The sequence below is a fragment of the Salvia splendens genome, chromosome 1, assembly GCF_004379255.2.
Source record: "Salvia splendens isolate huo1 chromosome 1, SspV2, whole genome shotgun sequence".
Lineage (NCBI taxonomy): Eukaryota > Viridiplantae > Streptophyta > Magnoliopsida > Lamiales > Lamiaceae > Salvia > Salvia splendens.
The window spans coordinates 35,469,187-35,494,729 of record NC_056032.1 but is presented as its reverse complement, the minus strand read 5'-3'; the positions used below and the strand labels follow the sequence as shown (position 1 = coordinate 35,494,729).

Below are 25,543 nucleotides of genomic sequence, written 5' to 3'. Positions count from 1 at the left end.
AAATAATTAACAATCACACAAAATACGCAATTTAATTTACGATACATATACGAGAAAATTCAATAATATTATTAAAATTTAAAAAGTACATTAATTAAAAAAAATTACATAATTAACAAAAACACTACTGCCGTGCAGTCCTCCGCGCCCATAACTCTTCAATAAAATTCTTTTGGAGTCGAACATGAGCCTCCGTTTGGCGCATGTCGGGCAAGTCGCGTATATATAGTGTTTCGGAAACAAAAAAAAAATTAAAAATTCGCGCTAGACGGTGCGCTAGGTGATCCGGACGCTGCAATAGCGCCTAGCGGATCGCCTAGCGCACCGCCTAGCGCCACGGAACCGCCGAGCGCTAGGCGGTTTTTTTTCGCGAAAATCGCTGGGCGGCTGCAATAGATCGCCTAGCGCACCGCTTAGCGCCGGCGCTCGGCTAGGCGGTGCGCTAGGCGCTATTGTGGATGCTCTAATGGAGTATTTTACCTTCTTTGGAGTGGAAGTTGAAGATATAAATCTGGTTGAGATTTCAATACGCGGGTCCCACAGTAATGAATGTTAAACACATGCTTTCAGTTTGAGTATAAGGCTTGACTTGCCGAAAATGCCCTCATAATATCATCCACACACTCTCCCTTTCTTCTTCTTCTTCTTCTTCTTCTTCTTCTTCTTCTTCTTCTTCTTCTTTGTGCTGAGCATAAGGCCACCCGCAACGCGTCTCGCAGATGGCTTGCTCGTATCTCATCCCGCCGAGACGAGACGGCGACGAGACGCGTTGCAGTGCCCAGTCTCGTCCCGGTCTCGCCGAGATGCCCGTCCCACCGAAACACCTCGCGGGCTGTCTCGTCACGCGCTCCGGCGCCATGTGTGACGCCCACTTGTCGGCCCGCGAGTGGGCTTCGTCACGCTGACGCAATAAATTATTTTTTAAAAAAGGTTATTTTTATGAGTGTCGTATTTCCAGAGGTTTCAGTACCTCATGCACCAATCACTTTCTGTCTTTCATAGTTCCACAGGTTGCAGAATGCACCAATCACTTTCTCTCAACACAAGTGGGAAGTTAATTGAGCTTTAATTCGTATTGGGTTTGCCAATAATAGAGTGACAAAATAATTGGGGTTTGTTGACATGTGGTAGTGCCATACTAGCACAATACTTGTTTCCAAAACTATTGGACGCAAATGCTTGGAAAAGTTTTGCAGATGCGGAACACCTTCAATATTGTCTAAGCCTCACAGTCATATGTGATATGTGCAAAACCTTGCCGACATTATTTATGCGTGTATTGTCATACACAACATGATATTTGAAGATGAAGGGTCGGATGCGGCATACTGATTCGGCGATGATACCCCCGACAGCTCCACTGCAAGCAGTCTCCAATGCCATGCTGCGTTGCACCATGCCGCGAGGTGCTGATGTTTATATTAAATATGATGTTAATTTTAATTAAACTAGTTTTTAAAAAAGATTTAAAAAATGAAGTAATTGTACCATGAATAGTGAATGAACAGTTTGTTAAGGGATAAATGGCAGGTATTGTCTCTTAAATAAAGGACGTGGTAAAATGACATGAGATCCATAAATAGCTAAGAGACGGGATAGATGAGGGACAATGGTTGTGGATACTCTTAGTACTCCCTCCGTTCCATTGAAGATGACTTACTTTTTTTGTTTCAACTAAGATGATTCATCACTAAAAATGGAAACATCTTCTTTCTACTTTATTCCTTCTCTATTATTCTACTCTCTTCACTTCACACACAAAATAAAGTTGCATAAATTTTCGTGCCACCCAAGAAATGGTCTTCTTTCTTGGGACGGAGGGAGTATTATAATATTTTTAAAGAAACATTCACTTGTTTGATGCTCCATTAAGTCCCAAAAAAATAATTTCCTTTTGTCATCATGGATTAATTGGCCAATATGATGGTTTGATAATTTTCTATGCACACTGGATGTAGGAATTCAACATATAAGGCCATCCACAATAGGAATAGCCTAGCAATAGCCCAGCCATAGCCTAGCCACAAACTCCTCCTGCCACATCATCAACACTAAAAATCCTCCTGCCACATCATAAATAGCTCAGCCATAGCCTAGCCACATCATAAATAGCCCAGCCACATCAATAGCCACATCACTCAAAATTATACTCGTATAAAACAAATAATTAACAATCACACAAAATACGCAATTTAATTTACGATACATATACGAGAAAATTCAATAATATTATTAAAATTTAAAAAGTACATTAATTAAAAAAAATTACATAATTAACAAAAACACTACTGCCGTGCAGTCCTCCGCGCCCATAACTCTTCAATAAAATTCTTTTGGAGTCGAACATGAGCCTCCGTTTGGCGCATGTCGGGCAAGTCGCGTATATATAGTGTTTCGGAAACAAAAAAAAATTAAAAATTCGCGCTAGGCGGTGCGCTAGGCGGTCCGGACGCTGCAATAGCGCCTAGCGGATCGCCTAGCGCACCGCCTAGCGCCACGGAACCGCCGAGCGCTAGGCGGTTTTTTTTCGCGAAAATCGCTGGGCGGCTGCAATAGATCGCCTAGCGCACCGCTTAGCGCCGGCGCTCGGCTAGGCGATGCGCTAGGCGCTATTGTGGATGCTCTAATGGAGTATTTTACCTTCTTTGGAGTGGAAGTTGAAGATATAAATCTGGTTGAGATTTCAATACGTGGGTCCCACAGTAATGAATGTTAAACACATGCTTTCAGTTTGAGTATAAGGCTTGACTTGCCGAAAATGCCCTCATAATATCATCCACACACTCTCCCTTTCTTCTTCTTCTTCTTCTTCTTCTTCTTCTTCTTCTTCTTCTTCTTTGTGCTGAGCATAAGGCCACCCGCAACGCGTCTCGCAGATGGCTTGCTCGTATCTCATCCCGCCGAGACGAGACGGCGACGAGACGCGTTGCAGTGCCCAGTCTCGTCCCGGTCTCGCCGAGTTGCCCGTCCCACCGAAACACCTCGCGGGCTGTCTCGTCACGCGCTCCGGCGCCATGTGTGACGCCCACTTGTCGGCCCGCGAGTGGGCTTCGTCACGCTGACGCAATAAATTATTTTTTAAAAAAGGTTATTTTTATGAGTGTCGTATTTCCAGAGGTTTCAGTACCTCATGCACCAATCACTTTCTGTCTTTCATAGTTCCACAGGTTGCAGAATGCACCAATCACTTTCTCTCAACACAAGTGGGAAGTTAATTGAGCTTTAATTCGTATTGGGTTTGCCAATAATAGAGTGACAAAATAATTGGGGTTTGTTGACATGTGGTAGTGCCATACTAGCACAATACTTGTTTCCAAAACTATTGGACGCAAATGCTTGGAAAAGTTTTGCAGATGCGGAACACCTTCAATATTGTCTAAGCCTCACAGTCATATGTGATATGATGTGCAAAACCTTGCCGACATTATTTATGCGTGTATTGTCATACACAACATGATATTTGAAGATGAAGGGTCGGATGCGGCATACTGATTCGGCGATGATACCCCCGACAGCTCCACTGCAAGCAGTCTCCAATGCCATGCTGCGCTGCACCATGCCACGAGGTGCTGATGTTTATATTAAATATGATGTTAATTTTAATTAAACTAGTTTTTTTAAAAAATTTAAAAAATGAAGTAATTGTACCATGAATAGTGAATGAACAGTTTGTTATAGGATAAATGGCAGGTATTGTCTCTTAAATAAAGGACGTGGTAAAATGACATGAGATCCATCAATAGTTAAGAGACGGGATAGATGAGGGACAATGGTTGTGGATACTCTTAGTACTCCCTCCGTTCCATTGAAGATGACTTACTTTTTTTGTTTCAACTAAGATGATTCATCACTAAAAATGGAAACATCTTCTTTCTACTTTATTCCTTCTCTATTATTCTACTCTCTCCACTTCACACACAAAATAAAGTTGCATAAATTTCCGTGCCGCCCAAGAAAGGGTCGTCTTTCTTGAGACGGAGGGAGTATTATAATATTTTTAAAGAAACATTCACTTGTTTGATGCTCCATTAAGTCCCAAAAAAATAATTTCCTTTTGTCATCATGGATTAATTGTCCAATATGATGGTTTGATAATTTTCTATGCACACTGGATGTAGGAATTCAACATATAATGGAGTATTTTACCTTCTTTGGAGTGGAAGTTGAATATATAAATCTGGTTGAGATTTCAATACGTGGGTCCCACAGTAATGAATGTTAAACACATGCTTTCAGTTTGAGTATAAGGCTTGACTTGCCGAAAATGCCCTCATAATATCATCCACACACTCTCCCTTTCTTCTTCTTCTTTGTGCTGAGCATAAGGCCACCCACAACGCGTCTGGCGGATGGCTCGCTCGTATCTCATCCCGCCGAGACGAGACGGCGGCGAGACGCGTTGCAGTGCCCAGTCTCGTCCTGGTCTCGCCGAGACGCCCATCCCACCAAAACACCTCACGGGCTGTCTCGTCACGCGCTCCGGCGCCATGCGTGACGCCCACTTGTCAGCCCGCGAGTGGGCTTCGTCACGCTGACGCAATAAATCATTTTTTAAAAAAATTGAATTTAATTAAAAATAAATAAATAATCGAAAACGGTAATATTACCGTTTTTCGACCGTTTTCCTTTTTTTACTCTATAAATACTCATATTTCATCCTCATTTCACACACAAATACACATCAAATCCTGCAAATCATCTTCATTTCCTCTCCAATTTTCATCTAACCTCTCATCACAAAATGTCAGGCGACGGAAACTCTAGCGGTGGCGGCTCCGGCAAGTTTGACATCAACGCGTTTGGCGACTGGGGGCACGTACAACGTGTTGGGTGGTCCCGGTTCCGGTTCGTCTACGCCGGGCACCCAGGGCTCGTCGACGCCGGGGGTACCAACCACCCCATTTTGATGTGGATGCATACGCTCGTCCCTCCGCCTCGAGGTATTCGCATGGATTATCCCAAATTCAGGAGGATTATCCGGATGAACTCCATCCGGAAGGAGGACGAGGCGGTGGAAGCTCCAGGGCATTCGACGCCGTGGAGGAAGAGGCGTCTCGTACGATCCCATCGTCGGGAATCAACAATCCCGGAAGTGTTTCTGGGAAAAGGTCACCGAGGCCTACAACGAGATCAAGCCAAGAGGGTCACGCCGCCGCACATTGAAGATGCTCCGCGCTCACTTTGACCGACAGGGAGGTCAAAAAATTATGCGGCATCTACAAGAACGAAGTGGCTCATTACCAAAGCAGAGCCACGGGAGCCGACATTCTGAGATCGGCTTTGCGAGTCTATTTCGACGATACCGGCAAAGAATTCAGACATGTCGATGTCTGGGAGGCCGTCAAAGACGAGGAAAATTGGGCCGACGGTGTGCGGTCCAGCTCGGGCTCGACCTCGAAGCGCACGAAGCACACAACGGGTGGCCAATACTCGTCTAGTGGGAGCGGTTCGGGCAGCGCTGCACAAGAGGCAGTCTCACAGGAGGTTGAGGGCACGACAGACGATGCCGGGGGGTCCTCTCGTGTGCGCCGTCGGCCGCAAGGGACCAAGGCGGCGAAGGCAGCTAGAAGGAGGAAGGGTCGAGGCGAATCAAGCCAGGCGGACTCGGGCTCGGGCTCAAGCTCGAACACCCTATTGTCCATGTACGATGGCGGACACTTCCCGCATGACACCTCCACAATACCAAGCCCATCTTGCCGGAATTGAGTATATGGCAAGACAAATTGGTATTCCGCCTCCAGGTAGCTTGAGTGCACCGCCACCGCCTTGGGAAGATGATTCGCCGACGGAGTAGTTTTTTTAAATTATGTTTTTTTATTTATTTTGCCATAAATTTAATTATGTATTTTTTTTAGGATTTTAAGTTGTATTTTTATTTTATTTAATAGTGTGTTTTTTATTAATTGAATTTGTTAGAAAAATAAATAAATAATGAAATTGAATGAATAGTAAGTTAAGAGATGGTTAAGAGACGGATAACAGATGGAGGGTTGCAGGTTCTGTCTCTTAGTTAAGAGATGGAGTGAAAAGTACAGTGAGGCCCATGAATAGTTAAAGGATGAAACGGTTAAGAGACACGGTTGCGGATGGCCTAAGACCCCAGTGTATTATTTGAAAACCACTTCAATCCCTAGTTTTGTTTCTAGCTTTATGTGGAAAGAACAGTGCGGGCTTTCACTCATTTAGAGGGCTGAGCAGTAATGGAACTAAGAAACTGAACAGCTGATAGATCCCCTAATAGAACCCATTTCTAGGCATTTCAAGGAAGGTGAACGACTCCTTATGCTATTTATTACTCCATTTGATAGAGGTTCTTGTGTAAATTATTGGCCAGTAGTAAATTCCCCTCGACAAATATGATAAAGCATTTGGTACCTAAGTTCAGTATTCCGCACTGTATATTTAGGATTGAAATAATAGAGCTACAAAAAAAATCATCCATAGTAAACCCCACATAAATAAATTAACAAAACATTACACAGAAGATATAATTGTATACGATAGGAGCTCAGTTACAAATGTGCCACAATCTTCATCAAAAACCAATTAAGACCAGAAATCGGGCCTTGTCAGAGCGACTACAACCAATGGCCTTGTGAATATCAACTTGCTCATAGAGGTGCATCGCACATTTTTCAACCTATGGTCAAGTAAATCTAAGATTTATACTCATACTAAGCTAAATCGAGCATTAAATACGTTTCAGGTATTCGAACGCAAAATAAATGAAATGAAAACTATTAATTTACAAGAGTGCGGAAAATGCCAGAAACCCGTAAGTTCAAAGAGACATGTAGTAACTTACTAGAAAGCAAATGCATTCAATAATCACCTAGGCAATCAACAAGTCTTGTCTGTGGGTGAAACCCTCTTTCCTAAGTAATCACTTTCAAACTAGAATTTTCTGCTTTGTAATTTTGTGGGAGTGTTGCAATTTTTCTCAGGAAGACAAGACGTGTGGTTTTGACTGACAGACACATATGCCATCTCAAATTGGAATCACATTTTAGGACGCTAACTGCTTCTACACCAAAACTTTCTGCAGAGATACAGATAAGGATTAAGACAAAAGAAGTAGCAACATACTTATCTAATTCTTTTAAAGTCCGAAAGCCACTCTCTGCACATAATCAGGGCGCCTTTTGGTGGGCATCCGAAGCAGTCCTGTGATTTGTAGCTCTGTTACTGCTCTGCAAAACTCGGCTCTTCAATCCTCATGTTTAGGACTACTTATATCAAACAATGTATTAATAACTTGGCAGATAATGTAGTAATTAAGATCAGAGGCAAAGGATACTGTATTGATGCATCAGTTTTGGTTCGAGCTTCTTTTGAGTCTTTCCGTTTTTTAGGTGATGGGGACATTCTCAATTTTTTCTTGGCTTTTAAAGGTGGATTTGAAATGACTGCCATGAAGGAGTGAAACCATTCATGAACATTGATGAGATCACCATGTTCTTGAACCAGCGTGTACCTACACCAAGCGGATGAAAAGTTTAACCAGCTGGCAATCGAACTTTTTGTGGAATAGTTATACATATGTCACAGAACTATGGTGGAACAGCAATGAAAAATCAAGCCTTACTGATCCAATGAAGGCATACGGAGTGAAATGAGAATTGTAACACTTAAAATAAAAAGAAATGATCCAATGAAGGCAAACTAGTTGAAAAGATGAAATGTCAGCCAGAAAAGGCATGTGCACTTACATTATAGAGGTATCATGCATCGATGGAACTAGAACACCATCATTCTTGCTGCAGCAAGAACACTTGAGGAGTTTTCTTGACTCCAACAGGTCAGCTTGGATTCTTCTTCTAGGATCTCCAATCAAAGCCTGATACGATAAAAGAAGAATGTCATCAAACTATAGTTGCATGCAATACCAAAACTTCAAACATCATTTTACACACTATTACGCTATTGGCAATCATATAGTATAAATAATGCAAAGCACAGCTTATACTCTGAAGTTTATTCAATTTTATAGAGTCCCGTGTAATTTTATCTTTCCTGTTACAGGCTTTCCATACCCCCACCCCCTCTTCTACAGAATTTCAGGAATCACTTATCTAAATGCTTAAACAAAATATAGCTATCCTTAAAACTGAGATCACTCAAATTATTTAAAAAGTATGCATTGAAGTCCTGACAAACCTTATCCAAAATTTTATGAAGGCATAAGACTTTAGACACTTTTGGGACGACACAAGTTTTAATGCATGATTGGTATAGTAGAAGAGAGATATAAAGAAAAAGGTATTGGAGTATTGTTACTGGAAAATGGGCCCAACTCATTAGAGAGAGAAAAGTTACCAAAAATAAAAGCGGATTATTTTATGGGACGGACCAAAATGGAAAGAGTGTCTATTTTCATTGACGGATGGAGTAATATAAATTAGCTTAATGAACAAATATAAGGAACTCTGCATTCATTGGCAAGACAATGCAGAAAGCTCGATAAAATTACAGAATGGAAGATGAACCAGAATACTTAACTGTATTGAGATTGTCTACATTATCAAAAAAGATTATTTCTTGAAGAGGTATACTCTCAATGCTCTGAATATATTCCCTGTGAAATCAAACAGAAAAAGTTGGAAAATAATGGAAACGGAAATAAAGTATAAAGATCAGATAGAAGCTATCAGTCTGATTTTTCAGTAACTTTCGTACCAACCTATTGAGTGTAATTAGTTTGAAAATATTCATATCTAATGTAAACCATTACATGTGACGTCGCAAAGCATAATGCACGATGCTTATATTTGAGATTACACAAGGTAAAAAGCTACTCTGTTACTACTTTTCATTAAGATCAAGCTATTTGGCTCATCATTGAAATCACACATGTCCACCACTCATGACTACACTGTTCTTGAGTTTTGTATTGCACTTGAAACTCAGTTGCAATGATACAAAAAATAAAAATACCACATGATTCGTGTTCGTTTACAGTTCTATTAGAGGTTTAGGATATACATAGACTTAGAACTGGTACCTGAACATAGATTGTAGGAATGAGGCAACTTTTTCATTGATTGTGGAATTATTTGTCTTGTCATTTTTGTAAGTCCTGGCTGCAGGTCTCCTGATAAAAAACAGCAACGAGGTTGATTAGTTCTATTAAACTATGACCTGTGTCCTATATGCTTCAATATACCAAACTTTTAGGATATCAATGAAGCATTTAGTCACAGACCAACTTGTGTCAAGTAGGTTGGCCATATATTTAGCTATAATACCAATTTCACCCAATGAACAACCTGAAGACGCATTGATGAAGTCTAAATGTCACCATTACGTGGAAGAGCAAATGTTAGGTCACAAATGATCTGATAGCCTCAATAACTTTTACTTTTTTCGTTTTATGCAAGTCCATGTCAAGAGGGTACAAAAGAGTTAACCAGATCATATCATTAAGTTATAAAAAGGCATTGAGAAATACTTAGATTCCTTTCGCAAATCATGTCTTGACTGCTTGACCTCCAATGTTATTTGGGATTGTAGCTCCTTTACTTTTTCATGAATCTGGAAAGATCAATGTTAAAGTGGGGATCAGATACATATTTGCCACTATATGGGTAAATCATCAATCTGGAATCAACTGAAGTAAAATTAATAACATAAAAGGGGGGAAATATGCATTCTGTATGTAAAGCAGCATCAGGGAAGACATGAAGCCAATAGAGCAAACTGTAAGACCAGTTATAACTTATAATCAGTTGAAACAAAAACTTTTTTTAAAAACTAACAATTTACACCATAGGAGCTATTAGAAATGGGCCACTCACCCCTTAAAAGGCCTCATAAGGGGGAGGGTTATCCACACTTATATAGATTAGATGGGATCTTCACCAAGTCGATATGGGACAGAATTTAGAGAATTTAACACGCCCTCACGTGTGGGCCGGAAAGGACATCGGTCTTCCATCACGTGGGTAGGCAATGCAAGAGAAACCATCATCGATGTGGGCCGGAAAGAACATCGGTCTTCCACTCGTGAGGTAGATAAGAGATAAAGAGAAAACCATCATAGACTTGGGCCCGCTCTGATACCATATTAGAAATGGGCCACTCACCCCTTAAAAGGCCTCATAAGGGGGAGGGTTATCCACACTTATATAGATTAGATTGGATCTTCACCAAGTCGATGTGGGACAGAATTTAGAGAATTTAACAGGAGCATTTATGTCCTCTTCTACTGCAGCTCCATACAATCTCTTCAGGATTGAAATCTTAAACACTAAGCATTCATAATATAGTATACCAGCCGGCAACCCTGAGAAAGATAAACCATACCTCTTCAATGCCTCTAGTAAGCATTTCCCACCTGTCCAGTATTTTGCACAGCTCCATAGCTGACAAATCCCTGCACAAACCAAAGCCACACTGTTTGTTTCCTTTTTTGAGGAAATGAGAGGGACGTGACATGTGTTAATATTACTATGATTCCTTATGGATATCCATGGCTTCTAATATTAGAAGTGCAGAAAAGTAAACCATTTCCAATACATTATTGTACAAATAATTCAATCTAATTGTAGGTTATGCACGTGCAAGGAGAATGAGTGGCAATATGAAATCCTTTTCACAAAATAAGTGAAAATATGAAATTGTTACCTCAACATCTGAAATGCCCGAACAACGTAACCTTTATCTTGTAAGCAGCCAGGTGATTGGTTATCATGCACTGAGGTTGTATAATCTTTTTCCACTAAATTAAGATCATTAGCACCAAAATTCTGCAGCTTAAGCTTGAGCATCTCGCAGTATAAATCTAAAAGGGAGATTTTGTGGTATCTTCCAACTTCATACAGGCACTGCAACATATGATTATCAAAAGTACTAAATCATCTCTTTGGTTAGTTTCTGTATGTGACTACATGACGTTTTCAGAAAACTATTCAACACAGAACGCGCTAGTAAGTCTAGATGTTCAGGAATGTAGTAGAACCTACGAAGGAGATAAGTATGAGGGTCCCATATTACTGCAGAAATAATGTGGTCTCCAGGAAAGATAAATCAAATTACCAAGAAAAAACAGAACATAAAAGATCATAGCATTTCCCCATCAAATATACAGTCACTGTATATAACAAAAACTAGAAGGGGGTTTTACTATAAGCTGAAGGCAATAATCAAGATTTCCAGAGAAAACTACATTCCACTTGAAAACTTATAGAATTTTGTGATTTTTCATTTGAATTCTTACCATAACTAAAGAGCTCCAAAGCTGATGTAGTCTTTTCAATTCAGACAAAGCAGAGACCCAATCAATACAGTTGCCTCTTGTCTCGCAAAACCTATCATAGATTTGGTAAAGCATCATCGGAAACCTATGTAACTCAATATTAACATGTTTATTAAAATAAAATACGTTTATTGATTGAGAACCTTTGTAAGGATGGAAGTTCAAGAGCTCGCTTCATAGCAGGTTCTCTGAGTAAATTATTTTCCCCGTCCAATCCCTGAAATATTAAATAATGTGTATCTGGTTGGAGCAGACTTTTCCTTAACTATAAAATCAGATATTTATAAAGGAATTAAGAGAGAAAAAAGAGACATTGAAGTGTTTTAATCACAGTTAAAGAACTTTACAAAACATGGAAGCATTCCCTACTAATTATATTCTAGGGCAAATTCCAAGAGAAAACCCTGATGTAGTGCGGAAAACAGAATCCATGTAATGAAGACATAATCATATATGATGAAAGTTTCATTTCTAAATCACTTTAATTTGCTACCCTGAGATTTGAGAATTAAATCTCAAACTTCAAGAAGAACAAAGAAGTTTAACAGATCACAAACAAATCAGTTAGGTTAATCTTGCCTCAGTGCCTTCTTCATTAACTAGTTTCCTTAGAACGAAGCTTAAAGGTTCAGAGAAGACCTGCTGTGCTGTAGCAATCTGGAAACAGTTGTTACAAACAATAGTTATGCGAAGTGAAGTTGTGAAATAGGATAAGCTGATTAATCGATACAAAGATAGAGCAAAAATAACTAAGCCTGTTACTAACCCTTAGAGCTTTAACAAATAAGGTTAGTGTTCCATCATGTCTTAAGAAGTAGTTTCTTAGGAAAGTTGATACATGTTTCCCAATATTGACGCTCTGAAAACTTCTGAGGAGAACAGCCTCAATGACAGCATCCATCCTTTCTGCTGGGGTTCCCAAATTGAACTCGCAAACGGATAGATACAAGCATGCACTTGAGCACAGAATGTTCCTTAGAGCATCAACACTTGTTGCAACTCCTAGTACCAATATTATTGGGACCTTTATTACCCATTCCCTGTCAATAGCAAGGTTTTTTCATTTGCAGGTAAGAGGATATGGAAGCCTCAAATCAGCACTTACAAGAGCATATGAAATAATGAGTGAAATAACTATAGGCATATTGTGGATGGTAGTTAGCAAAAAGGATAGTCTGTCGTTTGGCTCGTGCCTTCTTCAAGGGTGCTTGATCCATAAAGTTATAGAACATTCATATGCCAACAACTACAATTTTTATTGCTTTAGTCCTAAAAGATGAATGATTAGTCCTCATTTCATAATTTAAGAACTATTACTAGGTACACTGAGAACAGCCATATCATGATCAATGGGGAATGCTTTCTGACGGTCTTACGGAAATATATACTCATAACTGAATCTACGATTACAGAACCATTCATGTAGAGAGTTCATGGATAAGGAATCAAAGCTAATCATGGAATGGCTAGGTTGACTGATGTAACTATTCTATAGTATGCTGTCCAATAACCAACAGAAGATGATATCACAGGGTAGGAAAGAAAATTTGTACTCACAAGTAAATAAACCTAGTGTATGTATGATTAGAAGAAACTAAAAATTCAATCAACACTGTGAGGATGTCACATTTAGAAGCAAAAAACTGTTATACCTCAGCATTAAGATGAAATCGTTCAATACAGAACTGCTGCATCTTTCCACATCATCAATTATAACAATTAGCGGTTTGTCATAGTTCTCTTGTTCATTATACCATGATGCCAGAATGGACATCTCAGGTGCCTAATAAAGAAAAAAGAAAGCATGAACAATTGTGAGCTCTATAAACAATTTCACATGACATAAAAACACCCCCCCCCCTCCCGAGTAAATTAAGGCAAAAAGTTGGCTGACATGCTTACATCAATGCCGGCCAATAGGAACTGTCTTAGCAAAGTTTTAAGACAACCGCCAACTCCATTCTTGGCAGAGAAGTCAATCGATGTAAGATTTGCTACTAAACATCCACTCGATCTCAAATGTGCACCAAGGTCATCAAATGTCGATATGTCATCAACGGACTCCACATTTTCTGCAAATCCCTTTGATTTAGACACCAAGAAGATATTTTGATAAAACGGGGTGGATTAATTCGGTTAAATAAATATCATCAATTTTGCAGGAAGCGGGAATTACTTGTAAAAAGCAATGCGGTGAAGATTTGTGCGCCAATAGGAACGTTATTTGGAATAGGATACATAGAAGTGGCTGTAGTGAAGTCAGGAGTTCGGCAGGCGTGAATTGCATCGAAGGAGGCGTGAACCCACTTATCAATTCCATCAAACACGGTAGTGTTGAGATTTTTCAAGACGTCCTGAAATTAAAAGTGCAAAGTTGAGAATATCTGGGCAATTAATAAGGTAGGGATGCTACAGGTAGAGAGGAAAACCTTAATAATGAATTCAGTGTTGGACCATAGGAGTTTAAAGGTCTCAAATCGCGAGTTGTCGTTGTATTCTTGGGCAGAAGCATCGGAAGCTTTGGGCGAGAGGTCGATTCTCCGTCGGGTTTTAGAGGAGGGTTTCCGCGAAGAGGCTTTGTGGAGAAGGAAGAAAGGCTGCAGAGGAGGCGCGAATTCAATCAATTTGTTTCTACCAATCATCAGCGAAATAGTATAATTAACAGGAAAACATACCTGGAGATCAGTATTGGTGGTGGAAATAGACGGCGATGTCTCTGGATCGGCTGACGGCGCCATTCTGATCGCCGACGGGAAATGGGCAGGGTTTGGAAACCGCTTTCTTTGGCGGGAAATGACAAGGGTGAGAATTAGTAACCACAACCCTACCTCCACTAATTTAAACTTAACTGCTAAATCATCAATATATCAAGAATTTGTAATATTGTGCTACAATATCATAAACAAATTTATAATTTATAATATAAAATACTAGATATTCTTATACTTAATACAATTCGACTCTATTTACTTTTATTATAAAATATTGTAATAAGTGAAAAAAAATCATATCCTTAGATTTTAAAAAAATACTATACACAACCAAATATATGAAAATTTGTGTTTTGACCGTCCCTAAACATTAAATTCTTTTTGCAATATATTCACAAAATAAAATCCTTTTTTATTTATTGACATTGCCCTATAACGTAGTAATGTCTTGGATATTAATTAATTTATTTATTATAAGCACATAGTAGTTTCTCCAATTACAATTCACTTAATCACTTCTAACACAGGTCTTAAGGTGAGACATAGTTTTTATTCATAATAAATTCAACTATTTTTTTTATCAAAACTCATGTGAAATTGGTCTAGGTTTATTGTTTATAATGGATGGAGTCGAATTAACCTTTAATTTATTCATTAGAGCGATCAATTAAATGCGGCAATGTGGTGAGTTGGACCTTGTACTTATTTGAGTAACATAGCATTTTACTAAAGTTATGCGAAAGTATTGTAAAAAGGTTCCAATAATCCCATATGAATTATCAAGGACTTAGAGCATCATCAACCATGCTATTGCCAAAGAGTATGGATGTAGGCCTAGACCTACTTTTATTAAATTTTTACTCTATACTCTTCCCTAAAAGCACAACACCCACATTTATACTTTTCCATAAGAGTATACTCAAGGTCTCACCATTCCATTATTTAATTTAAATACTTCAATTACTAAAAACATTTCTACAATATAAAAATACATTAAAAAAACTCGAACTACTATTACAAATTAAAAAATATAAAAATTACATAATTAAATCCTAAAAATTAAAAATTACAAACATAAAATCCTAAAAAATAAAAATTACAAACTTAAAATCCTAAAAAATAAAAATTACATAATTAAAATCCTACAAATTAAAAATTACATAATTAAAGGCTAAAAAATACTCTCGTGGAAGACTAGTTCTCTGGTCCTATCCCACTGTTTGTCGGAGACCTCGTATCATTGCCCGATGTGCTTCAAGTTGCTCGGGAGACATGTGAGACGTCTCGGCCATATTGAGTTGAGCCAAAAGGGTCCATAACGAGTTGGTGGGGGGGTTGAGGTGGCACAGCGGGTGCGGGAGCGGCACGACGGAGGTTGGCTAACTACCTCATCCTCTTCGTCGTCGGATAGGGATACCGACCTCGACCGTTTGCTGGAGGAGCTGGAGGAGGATGATACGCTTCCCTTATACTTCGGATGCCCACGCACCTCCTGCCAAGTGTTGAGGTACTTGAATGGTTTGTAATGTTGGGATTGGTAGGTCGCCAAGGCGGCACTGATGATGTCGAGTCGCTCCTGCCGCTCCCCGCCAAGCGCTCTTCCTAGAGGTAATACCCCCTGAAACTTTTGGATTTCTTCGTTGGCTCTAAAGATGGCATTGCGCACCATACTCTCATTGCGCTCGATGTTTCCATCAGGTCGGTTTTCATTGTACCGGCGAGAGACGCGGAACCAAAACCTATCCCCGCTTTGGTTCGTGCCAACCTCCGGATCTTCGGAGATTGCCAAATAGGCTTTGAATATCTGATCCATCTCCCCCGTAGTGTACGGGGTGCGAACGTGAGTGTCACCGGCACGACCCTGAACACGAACACTACGAGGAGTAGGAATAGGAGGAGTTTGAGTGCCGCCGCTCCCTCCCGATCCTTGTTTGGGAGCCCACCCTTATCGCCCATCGGGGGCATCTTGGTCGTCCACCGGGTAAGGCCGATAGCCACTCCGAATTTGAGAACTTTGGGTTTGAGGAGGGGCCGAGAATTGCGTTTTCGGACTAGGGAATGGTGTTGAGCAGAACCATTCGTGGTTCCAACCGCGGGAGTCGGAGGGGTGATCGTCGGAGCCGGACATTTTTTTTGTAAGAGTGAAAGATTGAGAATTTAGATGAGATTTGTGTAGCGTGGTGAGAAATTTTTTGTGTGGAAATGAGGGTATTTATAGATGAAAATGTGAATTTTGGGGAAAAAATTGAAAAATAAATTAAAAGTGGTGAGAAAATGGATATAATTTATTGGGAAGTGAGAAAATATATATTTTTTAGTTTAAAAACGATTGTTTAATTAAATTCGAATTTTAAAAAAAATAAAATAAAATGCGAACGGCTATGCCGTTGGCCAATCCCGTCGCGCCACGTCGCCCTACTCAGCGGCATGGACATGCTCGATGCATCGAGCAGCGCCGTGCCGTCTGCAAGAGTACATCGGCGGACAACACAATGTCGCGCCAGCGGCACGGATGCTGTCCTTCAGAGAAAGCATCGATGCGGATGCTCTTAAGGGCGACAGCTTTGATTTGCCATTTTTTGTGATTTGAAATGTGGTCAAATCAACATTGGGCTGTATGAACCTTCATGCTAGTTACCATACCATTCACATCAGGGCTCAGGCCCATAACTAATTATGCAAGATCACATTTTCTAATTTCAACTTAACACGCACCACCAACTCTCTTTATAATTGAAAGCTGTCAACAAAAAAGGAGTGAGTGTATCCCACCAAAAAGAGCTCATGTTTGTTTTTCGTAAGAAAGTAAATCCAAATGGGTGAAATAGAAAACTTTATTACTTTGATGCATAAAGCACTATATTTAGTGCTAAAGTGGGAAAGAGGAGAAACCATAAACAAAAAAAAAGAAAAAGAAAAAAGACGGCACTATTTTTAAAATAAGTGCCAAAGTAGCGCACAAAATATTTGAACACACTAAATAAAAGCCGAGTCCTCAACTGTAGGAAGAGCTTCGGAATGATCCCAAAGCTTTGACCGCTCCTGCCCTCAACACGAACTGGTGGTAGATCGCAGCAATGGCTGCCCCCACAAACGGTCCCACCCAGAATATCCACTGGTCGTCCCATGCCTCGTCTTTGCCGTAAATCACCGCCGCTCCGAAGCTCCGGGCAGGGTTGATGCCCGTGCCAGTGACCGGGATTGTGGCCAAGTGAACCATGAACACCGCGAATCCAATTGGAAGTGGCGCCAAAACCTACAACAATTAGAGTTTAAATTAATTATGATTAGCTTAAATTAGAGTTTATTAAAATAAATTGAATTAGGAAGATAGTGATGTCCATACAGGGACATGGGAGTCTCTGGCATTTCTCTTGGGGTCAGTGGCGGAGAAGACGGTGTAGACGAGAACGAATGTGCCGATGATCTCAGCGGCCACGCCGGTGCCGGTGCTGTAGCCGTCGCTGAGCTGGTTGGCGCCGCCGCCGTACTGGACGTAGTAGGACTTCTGGAAAGCCTTGACGAGGCCACAGCCGCAGATGGCTCCCAAGCACTGCGCCACAATGTAGAGCACGGCCCGAACCAACGACACCTTCCGGGCCAGGAGCAGCCCGAATGTGACGGCCGGGTTGATGTGGCCCCCTGAAATGCCAGCGGTGCAGTAGACGAGGACGAAGATCATGCCGCCGAAGGCCCAGGCGATGCCCAGGATGCCCACGCCGCCGCACTGGTCGGCGGCGCTCTGGCTCTTGTAGCCGATGACGGTGAGGACGGTGACGTAGAGGAAGAGGAGGGTGGCGATGAATTCGGCGATGGCGGCTCTGTACAGTGACCATTTGCCCAGCTCCTCCATGTCGATAAGCGGCGCCGGAGGCGGGTCTTGGTAGTCCTTGGCGCCGTAGTCGTGGCCGCCGACCTCTACATCCTTGGTCATCTTTCTTGATTTCTCTTAATTTGGTAAACAGATGAAATGATTATTTGTTGATGATGAGAGTGATTGGGATTTGGGGCTATTTATACGAGGGCAACTCAACTCATAAGAGCTGGAATGATTGATTGGATTGAATTTCGCCGCCCCATTTTGTCATTTTAATCTCACTCGACCCTACCACTCATCATCAACAACCTAGCCTTTGTTTCTTTTTTTTTATTTATCATTATTAAAAATAAAGTGGTAAACATGCGAAATGCATCATCCAACTAGGGCTGAGGAAAAATACCGAAATACCGAAATACCGAAATACTGGTCTTATCGTACCGAAAAAATACCAAAATACCAAATTTTCGGTATACCGTGATTTTCGGTACGGTATGATACCTTACTGAAATATTTCGGTAAGGTAAAGGTATAAATTTTTTTATACCGCGGTATACCGCGACATACTGAAATTCGGTATATACCGTAATTTGAGGTATATACCGTAAAATATGAATATAATAACATATAAAGTATTTTATATTTTTTTAAATTATAAAATTTATTGTGAAATATAATATAATATGAATAAAATATACTATTATTTAATACCCCGTATATTATTTAAATTACTATAAAATATAAATAGAATTCTAAAAACTCAAATATTCAATTTTCATTGATATTGAAAGTAAGGTATACCACAAAAGTATGGTATACCGAACTTTGGTATGGCATACCGAAAATGAGGTACGATATCAGTATGAAAATTCTCCATACCGAAAATAAGGTATACCGAAGTTCGGTATACCGAAAATTTTGGTAAGATAAAGGTATGATTTTTTCGCATACCGAATTTACGGTAAGGTATACGGTATGGTGGTTTCGGTAAGGTATACCGTACCTACCCACCCCTACATCCAACAGCACTGGAAATTAATAATAATTGTCGTCCAACATAATTTCCACTAATTTTAAACAAATCTCTCGCTCTACATACACTTAAACGTAAAATAATTTATAATCTCGATAAATTAGTTTAATGGGATGTGCCGAATATTACTTTTAAATGTATAGTGAAAGTGTTATGTTTTTCTATTATTTGAGCAGATGGACATTCCGCTTGAAAGGCTTCTGAATTTGTAGCATTAGTCCATTCGTTATTGGTGAAAATTAACAAATGAAATGAATATAATTCCTAAAAGTATAAGGGCACCCGCAATGGGGCGCACGATGGCACACCCTATGGCGTCCATCGTCCTCGGGCGCGGACGATGCCCCCATTGTCGGTGCCCGCCATCGTCCGTGCCCTTCGTCCGCGGCCGATCCATAGGGCGCGCCCTATGTCGCGGACGATGGCCTATCGTCCGCGCCATCGTCCGCGCCATTGTGGGATCGGCGGACGATGACGCGGACGATGACACCCGTTTTCGATTTTTTGTATAAATACCCCTACCCCACCTTCATTTCTAACTTTTCATTTCACGATTTCACTCTCGAAACTCGAATTTTTATTATTACTACGAAATGGATTCAAGTCCCAAGAGTCCGATGTTTGGGGAGGCTCGTTGGCTGGGTACAGAACCGGATGAATATCGACCGTTCGACGACAACACGCAGTACGATCCCGAATTCAGCACGGAATCGTACGGTTTGGATGACATGGAGCCGTCTCCAAACCGACCCGTCGCCCCCTCCCGCCGCACCGCCGCCGCCCCTTCCGCCCCCGCCAAAAAGAAGCGGGCCCGGCACCGCGCGCAGAAGTTGCCACCTCCGGGAAATTGTGAAGAGTACGCCCCCAGCCGTACGAACTACCAGCCGGATGAATCCCTCATATTGGCGAGGTGTTGGGTAGACATATCGGAGGACCCGATATTCGCGAACAATCAGAGGCAGCAGGCGTACTGAGAGCGCATCGCCGAGCGCTACAATGCGGCGAAGCCGCCGAGCGCGTACAAGCGGCAACAGGAGCAGCTACGCAAGCACTGGGACCAGTTGAAGAAGCAAATCAACCTGTTCTCGTCGGAGTACGAGAAGTGCGCGAGGGCCCAGGGGAGCGGCGAGAGCTTGAGCGACGTGCGCTCCAAAGCGCTGCTGTCGTACCAGTCCCTGTACAGCGAGTTCAGGCACGAGGCCATCGGAGCGCTCTTGAGGGACAAGCAGAAGTTCCAAGGCGGGATTCTGCACACCGGGGCGTCAAAGAGAACGAAGAACACCGAAGCTGGTGGTTATACGAGCGGTGAAAGCGGAACTCGTTCGGTGGACCTCAACCGGCCGTACGAGGACATTGAGAGTTCCGGCACACCGATCTCCTCCATGCGTCCCATAGGCGTCAAGGCTGCGAAGGCCAAGGGGAAGGTGGTGGCGACATCATCCTCGACCGCCGCCGACCCATCGCCGATCGAGGTCCCGCTCCCGACCCCGCACTCGTCGACCGCCACGTACGAGAAGTTGGCAACAGCCTTGATGGTGAGGACGTTGTTGCAGACGCACAAAATGCTCAAGAAGTGTACAGACCCCGCCGAAGCTGAATATCTCCGGGGGTTGATCGATGAGCTGCGCCGGAAGTTGGGAATTGCGTAGATTTTAGCCAACTCAAAACGTGTAACTTTTGTTTAATGAATGTAATCTTCGCCGGTTTTTAGTTAATCGTTGTGTTTTTTAATTTAGTTTGCATTACATTTTTAAAACATTTACATTAATTAACAAAACAATAATATAATATTTAAATTAATAACATATAGGGCACGCCTTAGGGCGCCCCATTGCAGGTGGGGGTAGGAGGATAAAACTGATGACGTGGCGCGCCATAGGGCACCCCATTGCTAATGGCCTAAATGGCTGACATTAATCTTGTACAAATAGATTTGCCAACATAATTTCGAATTCGATAAAATATCATCAATCAATCAAGAAAACAAAATCAAGGGAACACGAACAATCAAAACATATGTTACATGTGTATAACAAAAAACCGATTGAAAGTTACAATGAATATTGAGCCTGAGGGCATATCAAAGTAGTACACATGTTCCTAACACAGAACCGACCATGAATTAAGATGGGAAAAATGGAAGAATGGAGAGCGTCGTCGTCAGCACCACCGCCCCTTGGCCCACCACTATCATCCCAACCACTAGATTCCCGCCACCTCACTCCAACAATCATTTAAGCTAAACAACAAATAAAATAGCCAATCAACTCATCCTAAAACAGCCCATGCAAATACCTAATATCCGCTGTTTAACTGCCACGTTTCGATAGGATAGTGGAACTGTACTCTCTCTAATGCGTTTAAACTTTTTCTATTTTTATTTTATACATGTGGTCTACCTTATTTCGTCGGTCCGCGTCGGCGTCGGCGTCGGCGGTAGTAAAATACTCCAATCCTCCGACTTTGGCACCACATAACATAAATGACATTTCCATCTTGTGTATGCCAAACTAAATGAAGCCGTATTCCACTTCGTTTATTTATCATTAAAGTTATTGGTATCGATAAAATGCAACCTCTCAATATTGAATAAACTTTAAATTATGATCTGGATACTTAAAAAATATCAACAGATAATAAAATAGCAGTAACAAGATATGTAAAAACAATATCAACACAGCCGACCATTGACACAGTGTTGACATTTTTTGCTACTATTATTTTGTCATCTGTTGACGTTTTCTAATGGTTCAAATCATAGTTTGGAGTTTGTACAATATTTAAAGCTTGCATTTTTATCTTATAAACATAGATACTTTTTTACTTCAGTTTATTTTATAAAAATTTTCTATTTTTATTTTTAATAGTAGCTTTTGTCCTTATAATGAAGTGAGCTTCATTATTTTTATTAACATTTAAGAATGCTAATTTTTTTTATCGCTCTCTTACTTTATCAATTGTATATTAAAATTTGTGTTAGTCCAAAAGTAAAAGGGTGTAATTATTATATTAGTATAAAGATAAATAATCACTCATTTCCTTCCACCTTAATTGAGGCTTTTTGTTTTTTCATAGAAATTAAGAAATGAGTTGTAAATGATAAGTGAATATTAGAATAAGTAGGAAAGTAAGATAGAGTTAAGAGAAAGAATAAAATTTTCAAACAATGAAACGACTCAACTACCTTGAAACGATACAAAAAGTAATACGACTCAACTACCGCGACACAGAGGGAGTATAAAATAAGATTTGTAGTTGTAGGTCTTGTTTGGGATGATTAGAGCCGAGCTTGGGCTAGTTTTCTAATGGACCTAAGGCCTGGCCTGGGCTTGTATTTGAAAAATGACCTAATTGGGGCTCATTTCAACATAGATTTGGCCCGTTTTGATTATATTTCTTGCAAAATATGTTCTTAAATGTTGCACTCTCTCCGTCTCATAAGAATATGCACTATTTTCTTTTTAGTTCGTCACACAAGAACATGCATTTTCAAAATTTGATAACTATTTTCTCCCTAATGAAGTGGGACCCATTCTCCACTAATAATACTTTAACTACTTTTTCTTTCTACTTATCTCTTACTTTAGCAACGCTGTCCGAGCAACGACAGTGATTAGGTGACTCTGCCTAGTAACCCTGAAGTTATTGTTTGAATATCATAATTGTGTTTTGAATAAGCTAAAGTAGTGAAATTTTATCCATGTAATTCCTTGTTTTCACTATTTTCTCATCAATTTGATCTTCAGTTTTGTTTAATTATTTTTGTTTACTTACTTAATCACTTTAATTAGTTCAATATCCAACCAAACTTTGTTTTTTCAAATAGTGTATGAAGCTGAGTATTTGGTAAACAGTGTGTGAAACTATTCCCTGTGTTGGATACCATGTGTTTACTCTTAGCTATACTGTTTATGTGTTGTATACTTGGAGATTGTTGTAGTGATAATAAATTGTGCATTAAACACTAAATTGTTTCATTTCAAAAGGAGTTCACAACACTATTCTATTCTTTACCCTCTTCTCAATTGGTTGAATGGTTCTCTAAGAATCTTCAATTGTTATTGAAACGACGTTGTTTACCGCTCTGACTCTGCACGCACTTTTGCAAGTTCGCCATGCATCACTAATTCTATGTTACATGCCAATCATAAACTCATCCTAACTTGTTCGCTCATCTCTTGTACTCGTCGCTCAACCTCGTGAGTGCTAATGTCAGTTGAGCCCGCAACTGCAGAGGTGGATGAGCTGGTAGCAAAAGGAAAATATATACTCATTGCTTGTCCAACACCAGGGATCTGCTTTCTCTTTTTCAAAGCGAAGATGACATCATAATCAAGATCTTCAAACCCATAAACTCGTAATGCTCCAGTCTCTGCATAACTTGCTCCTTCAAGCAAACAAACATATAATTCATTCGTCCCAACTAATATGACACATTCCATTTTTAGAAACAATAAATCCTTTTATCTCTCCAACCAATATTATCAACCATTTTTTTTCTCTAATTAAAATATTCAACTCCATTTCTCACTATTTAATACTGCCTCTGTTCCACTCAAGAATGACCACATTCTTGAGTGGCACGAGATTTTAATAAGGAGAGATTTTTTTGCGAATATAGAAAGTGGACATCTTAAATGAGACAAACTAAAAAATAAAGGTGAAAATCTTGAGTGAGACAGAGCGAGTACTTACAACCTTTTTTTCTCTCATTAATTAAACACTTTAACCAACAACTCTAAAAATCTGCCAACTAAGAACTGTGTCATTTTAACCAGAAGAGAGGGAATATATATAAATTAAGTTATCTATATTACCATACCCAGTGTAAGAAACAAACTTTTAAGCAAATTAAAATGAAATTATTTCACTTTCCACAACGTGCTACAACGTGCTGCGAACACATCTCATTAAGTCTTTTCTAATTAGCATGTGAGTCTTATTAAAGAGTTCACAGAATGTAGGGTGCTTACCCTTATTCTCTTTTATCTACAAACATTATTAAAAAGGAGTTAGCATTATTTAATGATGTAAATAAGTTAAACTAGAAAATACAATTTTAACTATTTTTTCCGTTGTCTCTACAAATGAAACACAATTGTTGTTGTATGTTCCAGGGGCCGTCTCCTGGCATTGCTTGCGGTTTTCAGAGTATCTTTTGGAAGCCTCAATATGATCAAGCGTCATTCATGCATTGGAGTAATCATTTCACAAATCATCGGTGAAATAGGCCGATTTCTTTTTCTTCTTCTTGAAATTATAGAAATAATTACCATATCTAATTCTATATTTCTATCAAAAGCAATCTTGTAGAAGTTTTGATCATCAACCTCTATGTTAGCATGTTTATGCAAAATAAAAACAATGATTGCCAGTTTATCCAAAGTGTTTATGCATATAAGCTGTTCAAACCATTTCGACGCTTTCAAGTGTATCTAATATTCTAGAGTTTATAAGGTCATAGCCATAATAGAAATATATCCAGGTATTACATCTTCTTCCTACACCAGTTATTATTATTGAGAAACCTATAATGATAATCAAACAAAGTGGTTTTTCATCCATGCTTCAGGGAGAAAGCTTGTGAGTCTTTCATGCAATACGGACACGCACAACGTCCAGATGTTCAAGTGTAACTAATATTCTAGAGTTTATAAGGTCATAGCCATAATAGAAATATATCCAAGTATTACATCTTCTTCCTACTCCAGTTATTATTATTGAGAAACCTATAATGATAATCAAACCAAGTGGTTTTTCATCCATGCTTCAGGGAGAAAGCTTTTGAGTCTTTCATGCAATACGGACACGCACAACGTCCAGATGTGCTCCATCCCGATAACATTGAATATGCGAGGAAGTCGATAATAGTCCACATTAATGTTGCGCACAATTGAAAGTTTTGTTTTCTTAATATATTATATGCTGGAATTCCTTCAACCCATAAATCAGTGAGCTCGGCAATCATGGGTTCTAGAAATACATCAATATTATATTTTGGATTCTTCGGATCAGGCACAATCACATTGAGTTCCCGATTGTCCCCACTCATCGTACACCATATGTTGGTATTGATTGTTAGGGTTTGTATACTAGAAATCACCTTTCGAGTGATTGAATACTGTAAAACTCTAAAAATTATTTTCCAATGAATGCAACAGATTATTTTTGTCTTAATGTTGTTATGTTTTTCATTTAATGGATGTTTAATGCATATTTAAATGTATAAGTCAACATAACAAAGTCTAAGTCTTTGTTTTAGCAGACCGGGCTGCGCTCAATTTAAGGTACACGGTCAGTTCTGAACAAAGAAAAATAAGAATTTCACAACCTAGATAGGCCTAGACTACCTATTGTGAAAGGTTGCAAAGTCAGTCCGATTATTTCTAAGCCTTATTGAAATATGATGACATTGGTGTGGTATAGCACTGAATGGATTTACAGCAAGATGAGTCTTTATGTTATCTACTGAAAGACAAGGTCTTGATAATTAATTTCTTAATCAATGTATATTAGTATTGAGCATACGATATTGAGTATCTACTACTTTGACTTACCAAAGATGCGGGTTTTTTGTCACCCAACGATCCAGGTATATTGGGTAGTGGTGATCATTATCTGGCGGTGCTAGGATTGCTATTATATTGAATCGCGCGCGATGAGAGTCTCGTTTGATAACATCCACAAGAGGAGCTCGAAACAAGGTTTTATTATTTGGAACCTAGCTA

At 39.9% G+C, this 25,543-nt stretch overlaps 2 protein-coding genes across 2 annotated transcripts; both read right to left on the bottom strand.

The window, feature by feature from the left end:
• Positions 1-6,441: 6,441 nt before the first annotated feature.
• Positions 6,442-14,062, bottom strand: LOC121748284 (origin of replication complex subunit 3-like). Its single transcript, XM_042142538.1, has 18 exons — positions 13,930-14,062; positions 13,684-13,851; positions 13,431-13,608; positions 13,157-13,326; positions 12,907-13,037; positions 12,021-12,294; positions 11,834-11,911; positions 11,398-11,471; positions 11,216-11,306; positions 10,624-10,823; positions 10,303-10,372; positions 9,449-9,531; positions 9,002-9,091; positions 8,500-8,575; positions 7,710-7,837; positions 7,298-7,474; positions 7,087-7,205; positions 6,442-6,640 (listed from the first exon to the last, which is right to left on the bottom strand). Exons 1-17 carry the CDS (start codon positions 13,990-13,992, stop codon positions 7,100-7,102), a joined length of 2,157 nt encoding a protein of 718 aa, XP_041998472.1. The 5' UTR covers positions 13,993-14,062; the 3' UTR covers positions 6,442-6,640; positions 7,087-7,099.
• A 2,719-nt stretch (positions 14,063-16,781) lies between these two features.
• LOC121799111 (probable aquaporin PIP2-5) lies at positions 16,782-17,995 on the bottom strand. The gene is made up of 2 exons (XM_042198453.1): positions 17,312-17,995; positions 16,782-17,221 (listed from the first exon to the last, which is right to left on the bottom strand). The coding sequence occupies exons 1-2, from the start codon at positions 17,897-17,899 to the stop codon at positions 16,961-16,963; spliced, it is 849 nt and encodes a 282-aa protein (XP_042054387.1). The 5' UTR covers positions 17,900-17,995; the 3' UTR covers positions 16,782-16,960.
• Positions 17,996-25,543: the final 7,548 nt, after the last annotated feature.